General features: G+C 51.4%; 1 protein-coding gene across 1 annotated transcript in view; it reads right to left on the bottom strand.

Moving 5' to 3' along the window:
* The window catches only part of LOC138468291 (exportin-5-like), a 1210104-nt gene that overhangs the window by 1076982 nt on the left and 111403 nt on the right, over positions 1–21719 (bottom strand). The window contains exon 5 of the mRNA XM_069608777.1: positions 7434–7613. Within this exon, the coding sequence (XP_069464878.1) occupies positions 7434–7613 (180 nt within the window). The remainder of the gene's footprint in view (positions 1–7433; positions 7614–21719) is intronic.

Below are 21719 nucleotides of genomic sequence, written 5' to 3' on the forward strand. Positions count from 1 at the left end.
AGATCTGCCTTGGCCACGCAGGTGCGACGAGGATCATCCTGCACCGTGACCTCTTGAGCTGGTTGACGAGCCGGATTAGCAGTGGCAAAGGACGGAACGCGTAGAGGAACAGGCCCTCCCAGGGGAACGAGAAAGCATCGCCCATGCTCCTCGCCTGGGGAAACCTGCTGGCGAACCTCCGGCACTTGGAGTTCGTCGCCGTCGCGAACAGGTCGATCTGGGGTGTGCCCCACCGTCGGAAGAGGTGGTCCACTAGATCCTGCCGTAGTTCCCACTCGTGGCACGAGCGCAGCTCCCTGCTGAGTGAGTCGGCGATGGTGTTTATCCCTGCCAGATGAAACGGCACCAGAAACATCCTTTGGGCGACGGCCCAATGCCACAGGTCCTGCGCCTCCTTGGACAGTGCTGGGGACCTGGTTCCGCCCTGTTTCCTGATGTAAAACATGGTGGTGGTGTTGTCGGTGAAGATCCTCACCACCTTGCCCTTGAGGGACGGAAGAAAGGACCCGAGGGCCCAGAATACTGCACGGAGCTCCAGGACGTTGATATGGAGGGACTTCTCCGTCGGGAGCCACAGGCCTCTCTCGTGCAGATTTCCGGTGTGCGCTCCCCACCCTTCCAGGGAGGCAGCCGTGGTCACTGTCTCCTGGTGGTCTGGGGTCTGGAAGTCCATGCCCGCCGTCAGATGCGCGGGTGCCCCACCACCGGACGGCTCGGCGGAAACTCTCGTCGAGTGTGATCCTCTCCTCGAAGCCGCCCGTCGTTTGGATCCAGCGCGCGTCCAGGAACTCCTGCAACGGGCGCATCCGGAGCCTGCACATGGGAATGAGGTAGATGCAGGAAGACATCATTCCGAGGAGGGACTTTATGGACCTCACCTTGGCCGCGTCGGAAACCAACATCCGCTGTACCTTGCCCAGGATGGACCTGGTCCTTTCCTCCGACGGGGAGGCCAGAAGGGACACTGTCGAGCTTCGCTCCCAGAAACAGTGTGTTTTGCGCGGGTACCAGGTGGGACTTGGCGTAGTTCACGGAGAATCCCAGGTCCGTGAGAAGTTGGACGGTCCTTGCCGTGTGCTCCACGGCGAGCTCCCTCGTCTTGGCTCGGATGAGCCAGTCGTCCAGGTAGGGGTAGACGTGGATCCCCTCGCGGCGCAGCTGCGCCGCCACCGGTGCAAGGCACTTGGTAAATACCCTGGGTGCCGACCGTAGTCCGAAGGGGAGGGCTTTGAACTGGTAGTGATGCCCTTGGACCACAAACCTGAGGAATTTTCGGTGCCCCTTAAGGATGGGAATATGGAAGTAGGCATCCTCCAAATCCAACGACGACAGGAAGTCTCCTTCCTCCAGCTGACCCAGGACGTGATGGAGGGTGACCATCCGGAACTTCTGCGCCTTGATGAACTTGTTCAAACGTCGCAGGTCTAGGATGGGGCGCCATCCTCCCGTCGTCTTCTTCACGAGGAAGTATCTCGAGTAAACTCCTGAGCCCCGAAGCCTCTTTGGGACGAGTTCGATGGCGCCCTTCCTGAGCAACGCCTTTATCTCCAGGAGAAGCTGAGGGACGTGAAGCTCTTTCCCGGCCACGGGGGGGGGGGGGGGGGGGGGGGGGGGACGCGCGGGCACCTTCTTTGAAACTCGAGCGCGTGGCCCCGGGCTAAGGCGTCCAGCACCCAAGGGTCGGTGGAGATGGACTCCCACACGCTGATGAAGCTCGCCAGCCGGCCTCCCACCGGGGTGCTTCGGTGGGAGCCCGACCCCACGGCCGGTTCAATCCTGTTTCGACGAGGCTTTGCCGCCTTGACGGCGCAGTCCGCCAGACTTGCCTCGTCCTCTGTAGGCCTCCCGAGACGACGAGCGGGCCGCCTGACTGTAGGTAGAGAAACCGCCGCCGGAACCTTTGGAGGCACCCTTGCCTCCGCTGCTCCGAAAGGGCGTCCGTCGTTGCTGTAGAACCCCCAAGGGCCCGGGCCGTCTCAGTGTCCGCTTTAATGGCCTGAAGGGAATCGTCCACTGTTTTCCCAAACAGGTTGTTCCCATCGAACGGCATGTCCAGGACTCTGGTCTGTACGTCTTGACGGAAGTCCGTAGCCTTGAGCCATCCACGCCGCCTAAGGCACACGCCGTTGCCCAACTGGCGAAACCCAGTGTCGGCGATGTCCGTAGCAATAGTGATGGCGTGGTGCGACGCCACCTCACCTTCCTGTAGGATCTCCAGGGCATCCGCCCTCTTGTCGTCCGGTAGGAAGTCCAGCAGGGGAGCCAGTTTGTACCATAGCTCCCTGTCGTAGCGGGCCACGATAGCCAAGGCGTTGGCCGCTTTAATCGTCGTCGCTGCAGACGAGATGACCCTGCGTCCCATAGCGTCCAATTTCTTTCCCTCGCCGTCCGGTGGGGAAGTCGATGTGGAGGCCGCACCCCCCCCCCGCCGCGGAGACGACAGAGTCCGGGGTAGGCTGCGCCCGGAGGCACAGGGGGGCCGCGTCCGGGACCCGGTACTTCTAGCTGGCGTCGTGGAAGGGTTCTTGAGGAGGGCGAGGCCCTCATCCCAAATGTCGTCCAGTAGAGGCACCGCGAGGACCGTCTTCCTCTTGGCCTCGCGCCGTTGATAAAGGAATCCTTCCTTTTTCTTCTCCTCAGGGCAGAGTTGGAAAAGCTCGGATGCCCTGGCGATCATGGAGTGGAACGATCCAATCTCGTCGGGCGGAGAAGCCCTGGTGGGAGGGGACGATGGGAAATCCTCGTCGTATACCTCGTCGTCCGTACCCGTCGCTGCAGTGTCAGTCCCCGTATCATCCCCTCGGGTGGACGGGGAGGAGGGCTGGACGGGTCGCGACGGCTGAAAAGGAGGTGGAGGATGAATCCTCCTTTTCTTGGGCGGGGGAACACCAGAAGGTCCCGGTTCAGGATCCCCCCCACGGGAGTGGTTCCTCCGTCGGCAACGGTAGTCTCGTCCTTATCTCTGAGCATAAGGACTGTATAGCCAACAAAATGGCCGCCAAGTTGTCTTGCGGCGCTGGCAGAGGGGAATCCGACGGGCGATCAGGGGCCCCGTCGGCACCCTCGACGCTGTCGTCGTCACCTGCGTCGGGATCCATCCCGACGGGCCGGTCTTCATCCACGCCAAGGCCGTGTCTTGAGACCTCGATCAGCTCTTCCTCTGAAGCCGAATCTACGACGACGCCCTGCCCCCCCTCCCCCCTTTTTCTTCCCCGCCGGGGATTTCACGGGGGTCCTATCGATGGGCACGAAAGAGGACTCCCTCTGAGGTGGCAGGGAGGCTCTGAGCCCTGAGGTCGCCACCACTGGTGTAGCCTCCACAGGCTGAGCGGTGCTTGGCCTTGTGTTGGACCCCCGTCGCCGGGACGTCCTCAAAGGTCTTAGAAGACCTCTCGAATTTCTTCCTCTTCTCGCCTGACGGGTTCTTCCCTTCCAGCCAGTTGGTGAGACGTTGATGGCGGTCCTTCATGGTCCGCTCCGACATATTGCCGCAAAACGCACAGTCCTTCTCCACGTGCGTCTTGTCCTCATGTAAGCAGTAGAGACAAAAGGAGTGTTCGTCCTCAAAGACGTTCTGCAGCTGGCATCCAGGGCAGACCCTGAACAGCTTTCCGGGCGTCGAGCTTCCCTTCTCCTGGGCCATGTCCGGGCCTGAGAAGCTTTTGGAGTCCTCCAAAGCGTAGCTCGACGAAATCTTCACCCTTGAGGGGCGCAGACGAATCTGACACGGGTCCCCGTTGATCGGATGGAGAGTCGGTGGAGCTTGAGGCTCTGACCGAAAAACAACGAAGTTTTTGAGCAAAAAACGTGAAAAATAGCACTAACGCTCGAGAGCAATAGCACGAGGATCCCAACACATGAACGTGCGGTAAAAATCTGAAGATGGCTGCCAGAGGCGGTGCTTAGGTAGAGGGCAGTCATTGGCTGTGGTCAGTATGACGCAGAGACCAGTGATTGGTTATTACTACGAAAGACAGATCAGAAACAAAACTGATACTGGTTTTTTCTTTACCGAGGATTCCACGCCTGACGACGGGGAATATTCATGAGCATGTGAATCCATGCCAGACCCCATGCTGGAGAAAAGAACCTGATCGGTCCCTCCTGCGTAGGAGAGTCCCTGGGAAGGAGTCTCCCTCGTGAGGTGCAGATGAAAATGGAGACCCTACCTCTGGCCTGCAACGTTTCACGAAAGACCGCTGGAAGAGCTCCCTCCACCTGGCTAGTCTGTTCTTCAGCGCTTTCGTGGACAGCGAGCCGCACTCCGAACAGGCTTGCCAACCATTTTCTGGGCCAAGGCAACGTAGGCAGAGGGCGTGGAGGTCTGAAGTTGGAAAATGCCCGTTACAGGAGGACACCTGCTGAACCCTTTGACATGCGCCGGGGAGGAGCTGTGGTGTCTGTGGACCGAGTACCTATTGAACAAAAAGACAAGAGGAATCTGCGCATGGAATTACATGGCCGAAGACAAACCCAGGAGCACTTGTGAATTTGGCCCGTTCCCGTCGGTGTGGAAAGGGGACTGAGGTGTGGCACCGGAGGGCAGAGTCAGTGCAGCGCATGCTCCCAGGGCAGCGCCTCTAGATTTAGATGGGGGAGTGGGGGGGGGGGGAGAAGATTTTTCTGGTCAAAAAGGTTGTCTCCCGTGCAGTATGGAGGAAAGAGGGCAGGACGTAAGAGTAAGAACACAAGTGTACAGCCTGAAAGCCTAAAGCAACCATAAATAGCCCCTATAAATAACTATTTAAACCTGTGTCCTAGTCGAAGCCCCTTCCAGCAGAACTGAATGTGATTGGGAAATAAAAGATAGAGGTGGCCTTTTAAGAGGAGAAGCATGAGAAAGACTATTTGTTTTTTGGCAAATCAGCCCAATCAGACTGCAAACCTACACAGACTCTCTGCAGAGCACCATCAGAGTCAACCACAGGCCACTACAAATAACCCACGTTTGGCATATTTAGCCTTCCAATTCCTGTTATACAGGCGTTTCCTCTGTTGGATTTTAATGAAAGTTTGTTGAGAAACCTTAGAGAGTTATCCTTTTTCCCCATCATTTTGCAACTGTGACAGTCTCTCTCCAGGTAAGAAATTCCTAAAGTCAAACAAAAGTGCTGGGGGGAGGGGTCTCTAGGGCAGAGAGGAATCACCACATTTCTGAGAATTCTCCCTAACAAACTGCACTGCAGCAGTCCTCCAGACGTCCTCCCGCTAGTGCCCACGACTGAGTCCCAGGAACCCAGGATCTGAAAGACTGCAAACAGAACAGAAGCCAGCCCTCTTGGCATCCGGAAGGAAGTCCAACAGAGGGGCGATCTTGAACCACAATTCCCTGTCGTAGCGGGCTACGATGGCCAGGGCGTTGGCCGCCTTGATGGTCGTCGCTGCAGATGATGACCCCGTCCCATCGCATCCAGCTTCCTACCCTCGCCGTCCGGAGGGGAGGTTGAAGTCGAGGCCGATGCCCCCCCCGCTTTCTTCTTGGCCGCCGCCGAAACGACCGAGTCTGGGGTAGGTTGCGCCCTAAGGCACAAGGGGGCAACGTCGAGGACCCGGTACTTCCTCGGTCCCTCTTCGCCGGAGCAGGGTTCTTGAGGAGGGCGAGCCCCTCATCCCAGATGTCATCAAGAAGCGGTACGGCGAGGACAGTCTTCCTTTTAGCCTCGCGCCGTTGGTAAAGGAACCCCTCCTTTTCCTCGTGGCAGAGCTGGAAGAGCTCGGATGCCCTGGAAATCATTGCATGGAAGGATCCAATCTCGTCGGGCGGGGACGCCCGGGCAGGGGGCGACGGGGGACACGTCCCGTCGTCACCTCCCTCATCCGTACCCGTCGTAGTCGTGTCCATGCCTGTATCATCCCAGTGGGTAGTGAACCGGGGGGAAGGCAGAGAAGGCCGCAGAGGCGGGAGAGGAGGCCTACGATGCATCCTCTTAAGTGGTGGGCTCTCCGAAGGTCCTGGCTCCGGGTTCCTCCGTCGGGTCTGGCTCAGGCACCTCCGTCGGGGGGGAGGGGCAACCTAGACCTTATCTCCGAGCAGAAGGACTGGATGGCTGACAAAATGGCCGCCGAGGTGTCCTGCGGCGCCGGAAATGACGGGAGCGAGGGCTCTTGAGGAGCCTCGTCTGAGTCACCGTCGCCCTCGTCAGGATCCCACCCGGTGGGCTGGGCCTCCTCCACCACTTGGATGGGCCGCGGCGACATCCTCAATCGAGGTCTTAGCAGGGTGAATTAAGGCCAACGTCACCTGTACGCCTGGGGCCTTCACCTGGGGGGGCGGGGAGGGGAGGTCCGAGCCTTGCTCCCCCTCTGCCGGAATCTTCGAGATCGACCAGGGCCTCTCCAGAAGCTTCACTGGGTTCTCGGACTTCCTCTTACCCGAGCCAGAGTGTTGGCTCGTGGTCGATGGCGCCCGGGAGGATGCGCCCTGCCTGGCAGCCAAGGAGCCCGACCGTTCGGCGCGCCCGGTGCCTGCGGACTCGCGGTGCTAAGCCTTTTGTTGGGCCCCTGTCGCCGGAGCACCCTCACAGGATTTAGAAGACCGCTCAGACTTTTTTTCTTCTCGCCTGGCGGGCTCTTACCTTCCAGCCAGTTGGCGAGACAGAGGTGGCGATCCTTCATGGTCCACTCCGACATGTTCCCACAAAACTCGCAGTCCTTTTCCTTGTGCGTCTTGTCCTCATGGAGACAGTAGAGGTATAACGAATGCTCGTCCTCCTTGAAAACGTTCTGAAGCTGGCATCCAGGGCAGGTCCTGAACAGCTTCCCGGGCGTCGAGCTCCCTTTCTCCTGGGCCATGTCCGGGGTAGGCCTCGGAACTTCTGGAATCCTCCAAAAGCATAACTCGACAAAATCTTCACCCTTGAGGGGCGTAGAAACTCCGAAACAGATCCCCGTTGATCAGAAATAGAAACGGTGGAGCTTGAGGCTCCATTTAACTGAAAAAATGAGAAAATCTCCTGAAAAAAGCGCGAAAACGCAGCAAAAGCTCGAGAGCTAAGAACGAGGACTCCCAACACTTGAACGTGCGGTAAAAATCTGAGGATGGCTGCCAGGGGCGGGGCTTAGGGAGAGGGCAGTCATCGGCTGGGGGCAGTATGACCCAGAGACCAGTGATTGGTTACTACTGAGAAAGACCGATCAGAAACGAAACTGATACTGATTTTTTTCTATACCGAGGATTCCCGGCCTGACGACGGGGAATTCATGAGCATGTGAATCCATGCCAGATCCCATGCTGGAGAACCATAGCGTCCGATTAGTGCCCAAAATACAGATGAGCTTAGCAATCAAGCTTTCACTTCAGAAGTCAAGACTGGTAAACAGGAACAAGTTGGGGGATTTCATAGAGGACTATGGAGAGTAAGCAGCAAAAAGACAATCTTTGTTAGCCAGTATGAACAGAGCATCTTTGCCCTGACTCCTACAGAGTTTCTTACCGAGCATTTATATTTTTTTACTATGTCTCTCAGTACACTTCCGATAAAGCGCAAGATGTGCCCCATTTCCTTCATCATCGTCTTCTTAAGGTACATGAGCTCTGCAGGCAGCGACTGATTAATCACCAGGTCCTCGGCCAACCTCAGCAGGACTATCATAACCAATTCTGTTTGGGTCTCCTAATAGGTCAAAGAAAAAGAAAAAATGTTAAACTATTGAGCAGACGATACAGAAAGCTTCAATTTTCAGAACTATGGAAGACTAGTGGGCTACATCTTCCTGCAATTCAGTATGTGCAACATTACAAAGAGCAGATATGGCAGCATAAGCGCTGTGACAATGGATTTCCAAAATCAACCTTTCGGTGGATGAATTTGGGAGGCCAGCCTATTATAGTGAACAGGAAAGACACTGAAGTCTAGCCAAAACCAAACATGGTTGATTGCAGAGTGACAAGGCTTGCTGCACTCAGGTTTGTTGCACCCACCTGGGGTGCACAGGGTCACACAGGTGCACAGGGTCACACTTATTAGATTTGGTCTGTACCACACAAGGATTTGCTAGAATGGCGAGCAACCAGGCTTAGTGTAAAGAGAAAGGAGGGATGTAGTAAGGTAGACAAAACTCAGCGCATACACTGAAGTCCAAGCAAACACTGTTGGAGTTGGATAAGCCTAGTTATTACTTATATGCAATAAGGCACATTAACAACTTTCAAGTAAGTACTGTTGCACTGTAAACAATAGAAGATCACTTGCAATAATCGCTGAATAGCAAACCAAAGTATGCACATTAGATTAGCTTTTTCAGTAACATCACATAGTATAACAATCTGAAAAATATATGCAAACTTCCCAACTCTTACAACTTTCAGTAGCATTATTCCAGCCGGTCTTAAATATTCCAACCCTATCTTATGAGAGTATCAATGTTCAGAGGGGACACACTGACACCTGAGACCAAAGGTTGAGCAGAAAAGGCAGGAAAGCAGAGTACAAGGTCCAAAGTGGCAGAGTCCAGCAGGATCTCTTCAGGGTTGCCGGTTAGTACAAATTAGGTTTCACAAGGCAAAGAAATCGGGATGTTTCCTTGAAGAATTGGCCCAAGGACCAATGTCAAAAGGCATGCTAGAGTACAATTGGGTTGTCCACCCTAATGTAACTATGGAGACCTGGAGGGGTGCAATATGCAAGCCATCTGCAGCCCCCAGAAAAATTGTACTAGGAGCAGGACAGTACCTTCAAGTTAAGCAGCAGTTGCTGCAGGACTGTTCCAGCAGTGAGGCAACGCCAAACCCAGTCACATGTTTCTTGGTCTTGGCGACAGAAAAAAGGGACATACATGAAGAAACTTAAAATTAATACCAGGAAAACAAAATCATGCAATTGATAAAAGCTACCATCAAGGAGAAAAAGAACCCAGACATTAACTCTGGACGACCAAGTTCTCAATGTTGGGCCTACGATCAAATATCTAGGACTGCTAATCTAGAGTAGAGAAGGAATGGGCCGACACCCTGAAAATTAGGTCACAATCACTAGCAAGACGAGGGAGATTCCTACACTGCAAATAAGGAACATTTTCACTCAATTCGATTGCCTTTTGTTGACAAAAAGTTACACCCATCCCAACTCACAGCAGCGAAACTCCGATTCACTTTCCACACATGGAATGGCAAAAATACGAAGCCATTTTTTTGAGGAAAATTCCAACCTTACCTCCTACAAACCTCATGCCCAGAATCAGATTTGAAATTGCAACGCAATCCATTGCTGCAATTGTCAGGTGGAAACTAGATCTATTCCGCATAATCTTGCATCATGACCAAATTCCCGCTTTCCAGATCTTGCAACTGAATACAAACGCGATGAACAATAAAACTTTGAACGCATGGAAAGGCGAGATGGAAATGAAACTGAGATCTGAGGAAATCCCCTCAGAAATGCTGCTATTCTGCCCACAGCACACCAAACTAAAGATACAGAGGAAAGACTGGATTAAAACAATTCATGAAAAATCAGCATACAAGCTGAACCTGCATTGTAACAGCGACATAAAGGCCATCAATGAACTCCCTACATAACTAATGTTTCCAGATTAATCCATACGAGATTCATATTTGAAATTGCAGCTCAACCCCTTTCCTACTAGACAGACTAGCAAAAATTAGAATCCCCCTGACTGATCAATTCTGCCGTTTTTTCCTTAATAACCAAGTGCAGGAGACCATTGAACATATTACGGAATGCCCTGCCCAAGTAAAAAAGAGATCTTCAGAGACCATTCAAGATCTCACAGAAACCAATGGATCGACAAACCAGATGGGCCCAGATTCTTTAGAGAGAAGATAAAAAAACTGATTCATACAATCATCCAATTTCTAAACAGTATTATGGAACTCGCCTAAAATCTTGGGAGGAAAAAATCATGGGAGACGGTTATTTTAGTTTGTCCTCTTCCTTTGTTTATCTCCTTTCTTTTGTGCCTTGTTTATATGTATGTTGAGAATATGAATGAAGTTTCACATGTAAACTATATTATAGTAATAAAAAAATATATTAAAAAATAGAAAAGAACAGGACTTCTCATGCAGACGGAAGCCCATCAAAGGATACTCAAGGTTACGGATTGTGGCGCCTTTTTCAAGCTTGGATGAAGGATGGTTGTTGCAGCAGTAGACGCCTCCGTTTCTCAATCCTGTTATCTGGTGAGGGGGCTTCTGGGAGCTAGATCAGGTCGCTACAGGCCTAGAAGGACGCCCACAAAGTTCTAGGCGAAACCACAGTTCAGGCAACAATGCACAGGTCCAAGGGTATTGGTGACTAGTTCGACCCACCAGTCCAAGGGTGGAAGTAGTCCATCACCGTCGATCTTCCCTGTCGCTTAGAAGTCGAGGTCATTGCAGCGGTCACTACTTGCTCTGGCGGTCGTTGGGGGTTGCTGGCGGTGTCTTTCGGATACTTTTGTTCCAGTGGTCCACGCTGGGTTTAAGCTCCAGGACCTCAGAATGTATCCAGGAACATCGGCAGAGTCCACCAATCCATGCCCTATGCACCATTCAAACTTAGAGTGCTGTCCAATGGGGACAGCCAGCCTCCCAGTCTGAACTGGTTTCTCTCAGGCACACTGCAGGACAAAGCACAGGGGTGTTTCGGTTCCCTCCCCCATTTCCTGCCCTGCCAGTCACTCAAAGAAGCTTTGCAGGCTTTCAGAGAAAAGCTTGGCGGAGACAGAGGACCAAGCCGACCCTCCCCAACCTAGCACAGTAGAAGAAAAACATTAAGGACAAGTCAGGAATTAGGAAAGTGTTAGTGGAATTTCCTTTTTAGGTGTAATTCTCCCCCATCCGATTCGTCCGAGTTTCAACCTTTTTCCACACTCAATTATTTTACTATGTACTTGAGAACACTTTACCTCTTTTTGGTACAGTTTATTGGAGTTCGGCCGAGTTCTAATTTCCTCCAACTTTTCTGGCATCTACCTTGGACTACTGCAGATCACAGCACTTTCTCTGCAGTGTTGCTGGGGGCTCATTGAGCCTCCCCATTTATTTTTGTGATGCACTCGTATCAGGCAAAGGGGATATTTTTCATCCTACCGACTTCTATTTTGTGGAATCAGCACACTCCAACTTTGTAGTTATACTGACATGTTCATCCGAGTGGCCGGTGGCAGTGGATATTTTCAACCGACTTTTGTTGTAGGTTGTCTTCGCAGGTGCATCAAGGGACACAGGGGACACCATTCCCCTATAATAGTGGATGTACTTTTTTCGCGCCAACTCTGGATTACTTTTTTTTCTTGAGCCTTCTACCTAGCTGGGTGAGGTCTTGACAGGTCTTCACTGGAAAGCCAGCCAAAGATCTGAGTGAAACCAGACAGGAAATGGGGGGGGGGGGGGAGAGAGATGAGGGAGGGGATCGAAACTCCCATAGTCTTTATCCTGCTGTATTCCTGCCTGGAACCAGTTCCAACTGGGAGGCTGGCCGTCTGACTGGACAGCCACACCCCAGATTTGCAGGAGAGGCTTGGATAGGGATTGCTGTGCTCTGCCAGTTCTGCATAAAAAGGCAAGAGTCTTAAAGCTGACCCCACGAGTCGGCCACTAGACTGAAGATACGAAGGAGGATGTCCTCAGCCATTTCCAGCACCCAACAGAGCCATTCGAGTAACTACTGTGTCTCAACACCAACTTCTGAGCGACTGGGAAACCCCAAAAAATATGGCCTCCCTAGTCTGATGGGATCAACCAGTCGCAAGAGGAACTGCATTTTGAGGAATCGCTGGACGAGCTGCAACCTCCACTGCCTACAATTCCTGAATACCCAGGGTCCTGGGCCATTTTGTTGTGCAACGTCTGGGGATGGTCGGTTTAATCTGCAAATTGGTAGGCATCCTTCTGGACCTCCAGTGACTGGATCCCACTCATGAAAGTTCCCTCAGCCAAGACGAGGACCGTGAAATTATAAGTTACTCACCATAGTGGCTAACTTGGTCCCCTTTCCTCCATTCTGCATGGCATCCCTTCCTAGGGTTGGGAGATGGAACCTTTTTCGCCAGAAAAAACCTCGTTCCCTTTAAAAGTTAGAGGCGTGCGGCCCTGGGAGCATGAGCTGCCCCGACTCTGCCCCCCAGCGTCACACCTCAGTCCCCATTGACAAATGAACAATAAATGTAACATTGCCTAATGACAGTATTATTAGGGGGGAGGCTTCTGGGACGTATGGAGGAAAGGAGACTAGTGACTAACGTAGTCTTAGTCCTTACGGTGAGTAACTTGTAATTACTCATACGTCCGGTCTCCTCCCTACTGCATGGACAATTACAAATGAATGTAGCCCCAGGGAGGAGAGGAGACCCTGCTTAAGCAAATAGGTTCCTGAGAAGCGCCTGTCCGAAAGCTGCATCAGATCTAGAGCCGGCTTCCAAACAGTTATGCTTGCAGAAAGCCGAGGGAGTGGCCAAAGTGGCCGCCCTGCTTATGACTTGCCAAGGGACATGGAGCTGGAAAGCGATGGCCGTTTCCTTGGCCCTGACTACGTGGGCATGCATTTTGGCCGGAAGCGGAATGTGCTGGCCCTCGTACGCTTCTTTCATGGCCGAGACCATGTAGTGGGTTATGGAGGCCTGATAGCCTCCGAAAGTGACAAACGGGGAGTCCGATTTGCGGAGCCCTTGGTCCTGTCCAGGTAGAATTTCAGGGCATGTCTGACATCCAGGCAGTGCAGCAAGCTTTGTGCTTCGTCTTTCAGATCGGTAAAGAACGTAGGAAGGACCATTTACTCATTCAAGTGGAAAGCAGACTGCACCGTGGGCAGAAATGCTGGGTGTGACTGCTGGACTACTTAGTCCCTGTGAAACGTAGTATATGGTTCTGAGGCAACCACCACCTGGATGTCGCTGACTCTACGAGCCGAGGTGAGGAGACTAGTAAGGCCGTCTTGATGGTAACCATCCTGATCTCCGCGGACGGCACTGGCTCAAATAGAGACACATGGTCCCGAAGGGGCGTGTCATGCCTTCTTTCCCTCGGAGGCTGTCGCGGAGGAGGACTGGAAAAAGCCCTCAACCCCCATCCCCTCTTTCTGTTGCTTAAGCCGGTTCTGAGACGGCGAGTGGTCAGGCTCCCTGGATCTCTGTTCCTGGAAGCCGCAGAACCCTCCATACATATACCCCTCCCCTCCCCCCCCCGTCGGAGCACAGCTGTGACTGGGCGTACGACTTGGTGGTAGTCTTTGTCAAGATGGATAAAGACTTGCCCGTTTGAGCCGTTTTTTCTTCTTGTCCAGCTCTTCGTCCGTGGTAGAGTGGAAGAGGTCCCCTCTCCCCTCCGCCCCCTCGAACAGCAGATCTAATATGCGTTCCTGGACATCCGGGATGAATTTCGTTGCCCAGAGCCAGGCTGTCCTCATGTCCGTGGCGATACAGATGGCACGGCCAGAGGCGTTACTATGGGCTACGGTGGATTCCATGAGGTCCTGCGACACCAGCTTGGCCTCAGCCAGCCCCGCCTTAAAACGTGATTGGCTCTGCGTAGGGAGTTCCAAGAGGAAGTCTGCAATTTCCCACCATAACTTTTGGTTAGCAGCTGCCAGCATGGCATCGGTGCTGGCCTGACGAATATTTAAGGACGCGTTTGAATACCGCTTCTTCCTGTACGCCTCCAAGATCTACTCCTCCTTGCCTAGTAGCGACGCTGCTGTGGAGGTTGACTGAGGCTTGGGGTATAGTGATGCCGCAGCGATCACGGAGGAGTGTGGCTGAGGATGGGCCGATAGCAAGAATGTAGCCCCTTCAATCTGTCTATACTTGCCGTCCAGGCGTTGATTGACTGGCTGGACCGAGTGGGGCTTGAGCCAACCCTTCTTGGCCAGGGAGACATCGGTTTGCAGTGGAATTCCTGTTTTGGCAGAGGGGTGTCGCGTGAGGACTTCAGCCAGGAACCCCTCTGCCAGCTGCTCAACCTCGCGTTGGGGTAGGCCCAGATACTCCATCCAGCCCTGAAAGATGTTCATGGAAGGTCCTGGCTAAGGATGGCATGTCAGGATCCTCCTCATACGTACCCTGTGGATCAGGAGGATCCTGCAGAGGTGGAGGAGTAGCCGGAGGCTGGGGTACAGGGACCACGGCCAGAGGCGGAGGCTGGTACGGAACCGCCTGAGTAATCTGCTGGGGAGTCTGAGGCAGCAGCTGGGCTGGGGCCGGGAGCGCAGGAGCTTCTGGTTACCTCCCTGATAAATCCTTGAGGATAACCGCCATCCGAGGTGACTTCATGAGCCAGAAGAACCTCTTGAACCCCTCTTCACTGGCCATCTAGGTGGTAGGGGTTACTGACGGGGTAGCCGGGGCCTGCTGAAGCCGCTGCATACCCTGCCTGTATGGACACAGTGGGAAACTAAGTTAGATGTAATCAGTGAACTGCGCCAATTATCAGTGATACAGTGATACAGTAACAGTTGAAAAATGAAGAAAACGAAAGCAAAATATTTGGTGGTCCATAGAACATGAAGGTAAAGTTGGTAAAGAAAAGCTTTTCCTTGTACACTGTTGTTGCCGGAAGGCTGTATTTATATAATGGTCATTGCAACTGCAAGTAATACTAAGAGTTTCTTTTCGCCTTTGAAAAAGAGCCTTGCTCGAAACACGTGTCAGGCTGTGGAAGGGAATTAAAAATATAACCCAACTGTTACTGTATCACTGATAATTGGCGCAGTTCACTGATTACATCTAACTTACTGCTTACTGAGGGTTCTTGGTCCTGGCACCCTCACACTTTCATGCTGAACGCTGCCTTTTCAAATTTCTAATATTGAGCAATAGCGCTGGTTGTTCAAATAGGCCTTTGGACCACATTGCTCTACAGTGGGAAACTGTCCTGCGCATAAGAATAGGCTGTAGGCCATATACCTGGTTGAGGCCACTCCCCACCTTGACACTCGTTATTCACCGAACTCCTAGAATGGCATCGGACTGGTGCCCCTGTCTCACACGGCTGCCATCTCGTCGCGCTGCCTGCCACGTGTTGATCAGCTCGCTGGGCCCAGTCTCCTCCAAGACTCGTGTGTGGATCACGAGGCCTACCCTGCTCCTTGGACCTGGACCCAGTTGGACCACTACCCGGGGGGGTTGTTAGAGCTGCATTTAGGCACCCCCTCGGATGTATTGCCAGTACTAGGGCGTAGCCCCTCAGCCATACTGCTGGTACAAGGGCAGAGCCCCTCGGATGACAATCTGGTACCAGAACCTTCCGGTCCCTCAACACTGACACCTGGAGGATCCAAGAACCTTTCGGCCCGAAGGGCGGTAGCTGCAGCAGCTCCGTGCACATACTGGTACAAGGACCCGACGGTCCCTCCCAGGCGAGTCCTTGGTAAGGAGTCTCCCTTGTGGGGTGCGATAGAAAATAGCAGCCCTGCCTTGGCTCAGTGTTTCACAAAGTTCTTGAGGTCCTCTGGAGGAGACTTCTGGAAGCGCTCCCTCCACCTGGCCAGTCTGTTCTTCAGCGATTGCCAACCGTGGTCTGGGCCAAGGCAACGTAGGCAGAGGGCATGGGGGTCTGAAGTTGGGAAGAGCCTGTTGCAGGATGAACACCTGCGGAACCCTGTGGACGTCGACATGCGCCGGAGAGGAGCAGGACGCCTGAGGACAGAGTACCGAAATGATAAAACAAAAAAAAACGACAAAAGTATCCCTGCATTGAATTACATGGCCAAAGCCAAACCCAGGAGCGCTGGTGAATTCGGCCAGTTCCCATCGATGCGGAAAAGGGGGCTGAGGTGTGGCGCCAGAGGGTGGAGTTTGGACAGCACATGCTTCCTAGGGCCACACCCCCACATGCCTCTAAATTTAAAGGGGAAGGTGTTTTTTTTTCTGGTGAAAAAGGTTCCGTCTCCCGTCCCTAGCAAGGGAAACCCATGCAATATGGAGGAAAGGGGGCGTAAGAGTGTAAACTCTACTGCACAACAGTTCAAACAAAGGATGGCTCCAACGCAGCAGTGGAGCCAAGATCCACTGCTCAAGAGCATCAGTCTGCTCCATCCAAAGATCCTTCAGCCACCCAGGCCAAACAATTCGAACAGGGGACAACTGTCGCCGCCCCTTGGAGACTGCAGCAAATTATTCAGTGACAAAGGACTGTCCCAAGCATAGGTACTTCCCTTGGTCTTGCTGTATGTTCCTGTGCTCCTGAAAGGCTGTAGTTAAGCTGTTACTTGCACCCCCCTTCAGGGCACCGTAGGTACTCTTGTGGTGAACAACCCATTGGGCGCTACCTTGATACAAACTACTGTTACTTACCTGCAAACATGAACACTGCGCCATCTGTTGCTTCCGTCCTACTCAGCCCTTGGTCACTGGACCCCCACTCCCTCCCCCGCCTACATGGACTGAGCCTCAGCTAGCATAGGGTTGAACTTCTGAAGATTGACTAAATGGGTGAATTTAAAGTTGCAAGCGTAATCTAAAAGTTTGTTTACTGTTACAAGAGTTTTGTATTACTTCAAATTCATTTAAAGTGTAACTCTATTCCATCTTGATTTGAAGGATGCCTTTTATTCTGTGATGTTACTGTGAATAGTACATTGTTTTTACTACCAGAAACCTTAGTGGATATAAAATAAATGCTATTTTTTATATAACTTCTAATGTGTCTGTTTCCTTGACTACATTGAGTGCTAAGAGTTGTGTGTGCCTCAACAGCCCTCGTCCCCCCCCTAGACTAAGACTGGCTGCTCAGCCATTGCCACCAAACCTTTGGTTAGTACAGGCTAAGCTCAAGGGGTACAACCCAGTCACCCAAGGTGGGCTTTTCAAAGTTCTGTCACAGACAGCACCTTGTGTTAAACTCCTCAAACAGTAAAACCACTATTTTGGCAAAATGGTGCGCCTTGGTACCATTGCTGCAGCCGCGAGGACAGCCTGCAATAAAAGTCCATAAAGCGTTGTGTAGTAGGTACACTGCCACCAGCTTGAACAGATGGACTCTTCACAGTAACCAAATGGTTACTGGAGAGTAGAGAAAGGGATACATTGGATCCCCGCAGCTCTGCTGATTCAAAGGAAAATACAGGCAATATAACATCCCTGTGCCTTGGTAACCGAGTTAACCAAGGGAAAATAAAGAAACAATGAGGGAGAAGCTCTAGGAGCTTCCAACAGCACTGCACAGAGGGTGGTCTGTGCTGTAGATGTCTCAAAATTGGAGGAAAAGCGTAACTCCAATACCAAAAAGGGGGGGCAAAAAAGGTCCCCATGATTAGAGTAAAATAAAGTGTGGAAAAAGCTACCCACTCAGGAGAACTAGTCAAAAATTCAGGAGTCCAGCAAAACGTGCTGGGGGAACTCAGCTGGAGATAATGTCACACAAAGAGATATCTTCTCTAACATCTACAATGGGACAGTGTTCAGAAAGATTTCTTTTGGCAATGTTACCTTCATGTTCTATGGACCACCAAATATTTTGCTTTCGTTTTCTTCATTTTTCAAATTTGGTTTTATGAAGGTTTTCAGAGAACATTTACATCATACAGGCATTATTTGGAGCATGTCAAAATCTTCCTCTTCCACCCCACCCTCTATCAACCCATAAACATTACCTCAAAACAGAACTCCCACCCCCCCCCCCACACCCCAGGAACAGCATTTCATCTCATGCCTCCTTGAACATCATGTTCTTCATTGTGGTATGCAAGCCTTGTTTAAGTTGGTCTCATTCCATAGTTCTGGTCGCCTAAATGAGGCATGGTCAGCAGCATAATCTGGCCCATCCTCAGGTGAGCATTTACCACAACATTTCTACGTTCTGCTTGGCTGGTCCATGTGCTCTCTACGGGCTCCACCCTAAAGCCTCTGTTAGTGTTGGTCTTCCTTCCTGTATGTATGAGGTGCTTGGACTGATGTCATCCTTGGCATGTAGGCTGAGCGTGGACTGTGGGGTTGGAATGTTTGTAGATGAATAGGTTCTAGCCCAGGCAGTTGGAAGATGTAGACCTGGGTGGTGGGAGCCAGTGGGCTCTTATCCGGATTCCTTTTAATCTTCATGGTACTGATGACATCTGATTCTAACTGAAGATATAATTAAAGTAACTGTGAATAGTACCCACCAGTGTATCCAGAGTGTCCTTGATGTGTGAACCCAATGACTGAGAAGCAGTCATAACACTCTTGCAGCACAATTTGTTAGGCATTGGTTACATATTTGTAACAATTCATACTGTGTAGATCTCCCATGGAGGGCAGCAGTAATTCTTTCCAATTTGCAAATGTTTGTTGCCACAGTCATCCATTCCTTCTTACCCAGGACCATGGCCACTTTCCAATGCCTCACAAGACAAGCTTGTGCAGCAAGCAGGAGTGGTACCACTATTCCAGCCACCCTCCTAAGTTAATCTTCACATTCCATTCCTCCAAACCAAATAGTATGAGCAGGGGTGCAACTTCACAAAGGATCCCAACTACCTCTCTAATCCATCCCAGGACCACATCACAGAACATCTTAATACGGGGGGACAACCCCACTACATGTGCCAATAGTCGGCTCTCTCATCACATAGTTGCCAGCATAGGGGGCTTGTTGACTGAAACATCTAAGACAACCTGTGGGGATCGTATTGCCATCTGTGGAGGAGCTTAATGGCGTGCAACTTACACTGTATCGCTATTGATATTTGCGCGGCCCCATTACATATATTTGTCCACAAGTTGGGATCTAATTCCAAGTTCAGGTTTTTTTCTCCCCCCCACCTTCTCATCAAGTTGACAATAGACCCTTTCCCAGCATTTATTAGTGCTTTATACATAGTTGAGATCAGGCCTTTAGTCTCCATCGTGGTGTCGAGGAGCGTTTCAAAAGGGGTGAGGTCTCTGTACCTTCTTCCATTTTATCCTCGTAAGGATACCTTTGAGTTGAAGAAAGCCAAAGACAGGTAGAGGGCCTATTCCCAATGAGTCTTCCAGTTCTGTGATCATGAGGTAGCTGCCTTCCCGCCAGAGTTGTCCCACTCTCCAGTCCAGCCTCAAACCAGGGTTGGAATCTCTCATGATTGGGCATCTCTGCCTGGATCCCCAGTGCCCAAATATGGTTTAAAGGAGATTGCAATGTGGTGATCCCTGCATGTCCGCCCCGTCCCTCCAGATCTCCCAGATGGTGCCCAGTATAGGGTGGTTTTGAATTCTACGAAAAATGTCTTTCGGTGCCCATAACCATTCTGAGTGTGGCCGGGGCCACATTATAATTATCGAGGTGCATCTACTGTGGTTCTTTCTGCCCTCTCATATGGAGTGGGGGGGGGGGGCATCAATACAATTAACTGTACTGCTTCATAATTTTGTTTAAGATCAGGTAGACACACACCTCCCTGGTCTTTGGGTAGGCTTAGAACCTCGTAAACTATTCTAGCCTTCTTCCCCATGCCACAAAAATCTAAATATGGCCATTTTTACTTCAAAGAATGGTTTCAGAATCCTAATTGGGAGCATTTCGAATAGGTATAAGAATCTAGGAAGACACCATCTTGACTGCGTTAAGCTTCCCCATCCAGGAAATTGTAAGCTTTTGCCACTTTACTAGGTCAGGTAGAGGGGGAAAGTTGGCGTCATATAGGGCGACCAAATTACGTGCAAGATTTATCCCCAAGTAACGTAGGGTGGTATCTCCAATTGTGAGGCCTAGTGTGGAAAATCTACTCTGTCCTCCCGAGTGGGTTCATTAAATGGTAATAAGATCGACTTCGACCTGTTAATTTTGTAGCCAGAAAGTACACCATATCATTCTATCAATTGTATGACTCAGTATGGATGACATGGGGTTCCTTATGTGTAGCAATAGGTTGTCTGCATACAGGGCCATCTTTTATTCCGTTCACCGTCGGCCCCAAGTTCCTGGGCGAGTGGTTCAAGGGAGAGGGCGAACAGTATTGCGGAAAGGGCAACCATGCCTCATTCCTCTGCCTAGGTCAAACCATCTCTAGTAGTCGGAGTTCACCGATGCCTTCGGGGACCTGTACACTGCCTTCACCCCTCTTCTAAATCCATATCCCAGTCAGACTTTGCTAAGGACCGCCTCCAAGAAGCCCCATTCTACTTTGTCGAACGCTTTCTCTGCGTCAGATAGGAGAGCAGGATCCCCCGCCATTTTCTTTGATTTGTTTATCAAGTGTAGAGTCTTAGGCATTTATTCTGGCGAGGCATTGTGTCTGCTCCCTGCCTCCCCAGAAAAAAATCTGACCTGATCCGAATGGATCAGCCAAAGCATGTAAATCTCTAATCTAGATGCTAGTACACTTGTATATATTTTTGCATAAATATTTAGCAACGATATTGGGTGGTATGCACCACATGGACTAGGCTCCCTGCCTGCTTTAGGAATCACTGTAATCAGGGCCTATGAAAAGGAGTCTGGAGCTACACCCGTCTCTAAGATGTCATTGACTAGTTCCACCAAAATGGAAGGAGGGATGACAGGAAGGTCTTATAAATACCTGCTGTGTAGCTGTTTCCTGTGGCTTTCCCTAGCAGAAGCCTCTTTATCGCTCTCAACCTCTTCAGCCATGATTGGGGCCATCTGTTTCATCAAGGGAAAGCTTCGGCATCTCCACACTTCCCAAATACCCATCTATTTCTGTTCTTTCGTGAGCAGTTTCAGATTTGTATAACTGCTCATAAAATTTCGCAAACTTCTCTGAAATGTCCCCCATCTCTGTGCTGGGCATCACCTCCTCCCCCTATGGTGGCGAGCAATCTGTCCGCTCGCTGCCCCCTTAATCTGGTAGCCAGGAGGGCATCTGCCTTGTCCCACTTCTCATAATGCTTCTGTTTAAGAAGCTGCAGTTTGGGGGACAACTTGCCCTTCCTCAAGGAGTCGAAGCCCTCTTCTGTCTGGTTTCCGAAGACCTTCCCCGCCATCCCCTCAGTGGCGATCCGCTCAACTTTGTCCAGGTGTCTGATCTCCTTCCTTAGTCTATTTTCTATGCAAGCCCTTTCTCTCCTTGTTGGCGCGCTCCCTGATCAGGATCCCCCGCCATGTAGCCTTCCCCGCCTCCCACACCATCCTCCTTGACACCTCATGTGTTTACCTTAAAATATTACTTTATCTCAGTGTCCATTTCTGTTCGGAAGACATGGTCTTTCCACAATGTTGCATTGTGGAAGGCCTGCCGGAATTAAATCAGCCATGACCATGTCGTGATCTGACCAGGAGTTTGGTGAGTTCTCCGAACCGGTCGCCACTTCCACAAATTCCTCTGAAACATAGGTACTCAATTCTAGTGAATGTGCCAGTATAAAAGGTGTAGCCTGTTTCGCTCGGGTTAAACCCCTGCCATAAGTCGCTTAGCCCATAGATTTCCATCACCTTCGTCCAGCCACAATCCACTGGTTCCCTCGCATCAGGGTTACCCACCTGTCTGTCCAGTTTAGTGTTCGCCCAAAGTTTAAAGTCTCCCCCCCAAGTATTACATGACCGCAGGCTTCCAACATTTTTGGAATTATTTGCTGTAGGAATCTGGATTGGCCAGTGTTGGGGGAATACAGTGTTGCCAGCATAAAGGTTATTTTGTGTACAGTACCCACTACCATGAGGGCCCTACCTTCTACATCCGCCCAGACCTTGGTGACTTCTAAATTCAACCCCTTTCTTACGAGTATCGCCACACCCGCCTTCTGGAAAGGGCCTGAGCCCAAGTGTTCCACCCCCATCTTAAGAGTGCAGGACCTCATGTTACTCCCCACTTGCGTATTTGGTCTCTTGAAGAAAGAGCACTCAAGCCCAGATCTCTTCAATTCCCTGC

Source organism: Ambystoma mexicanum, chromosome 4q (genome assembly GCF_040938575.1).
Source record: "Ambystoma mexicanum isolate Mex_15411 chromosome 4q, UKY_AmexF1_1, whole genome shotgun sequence".
Lineage (NCBI taxonomy): Eukaryota > Metazoa > Chordata > Amphibia > Caudata > Ambystomatidae > Ambystoma > Ambystoma mexicanum.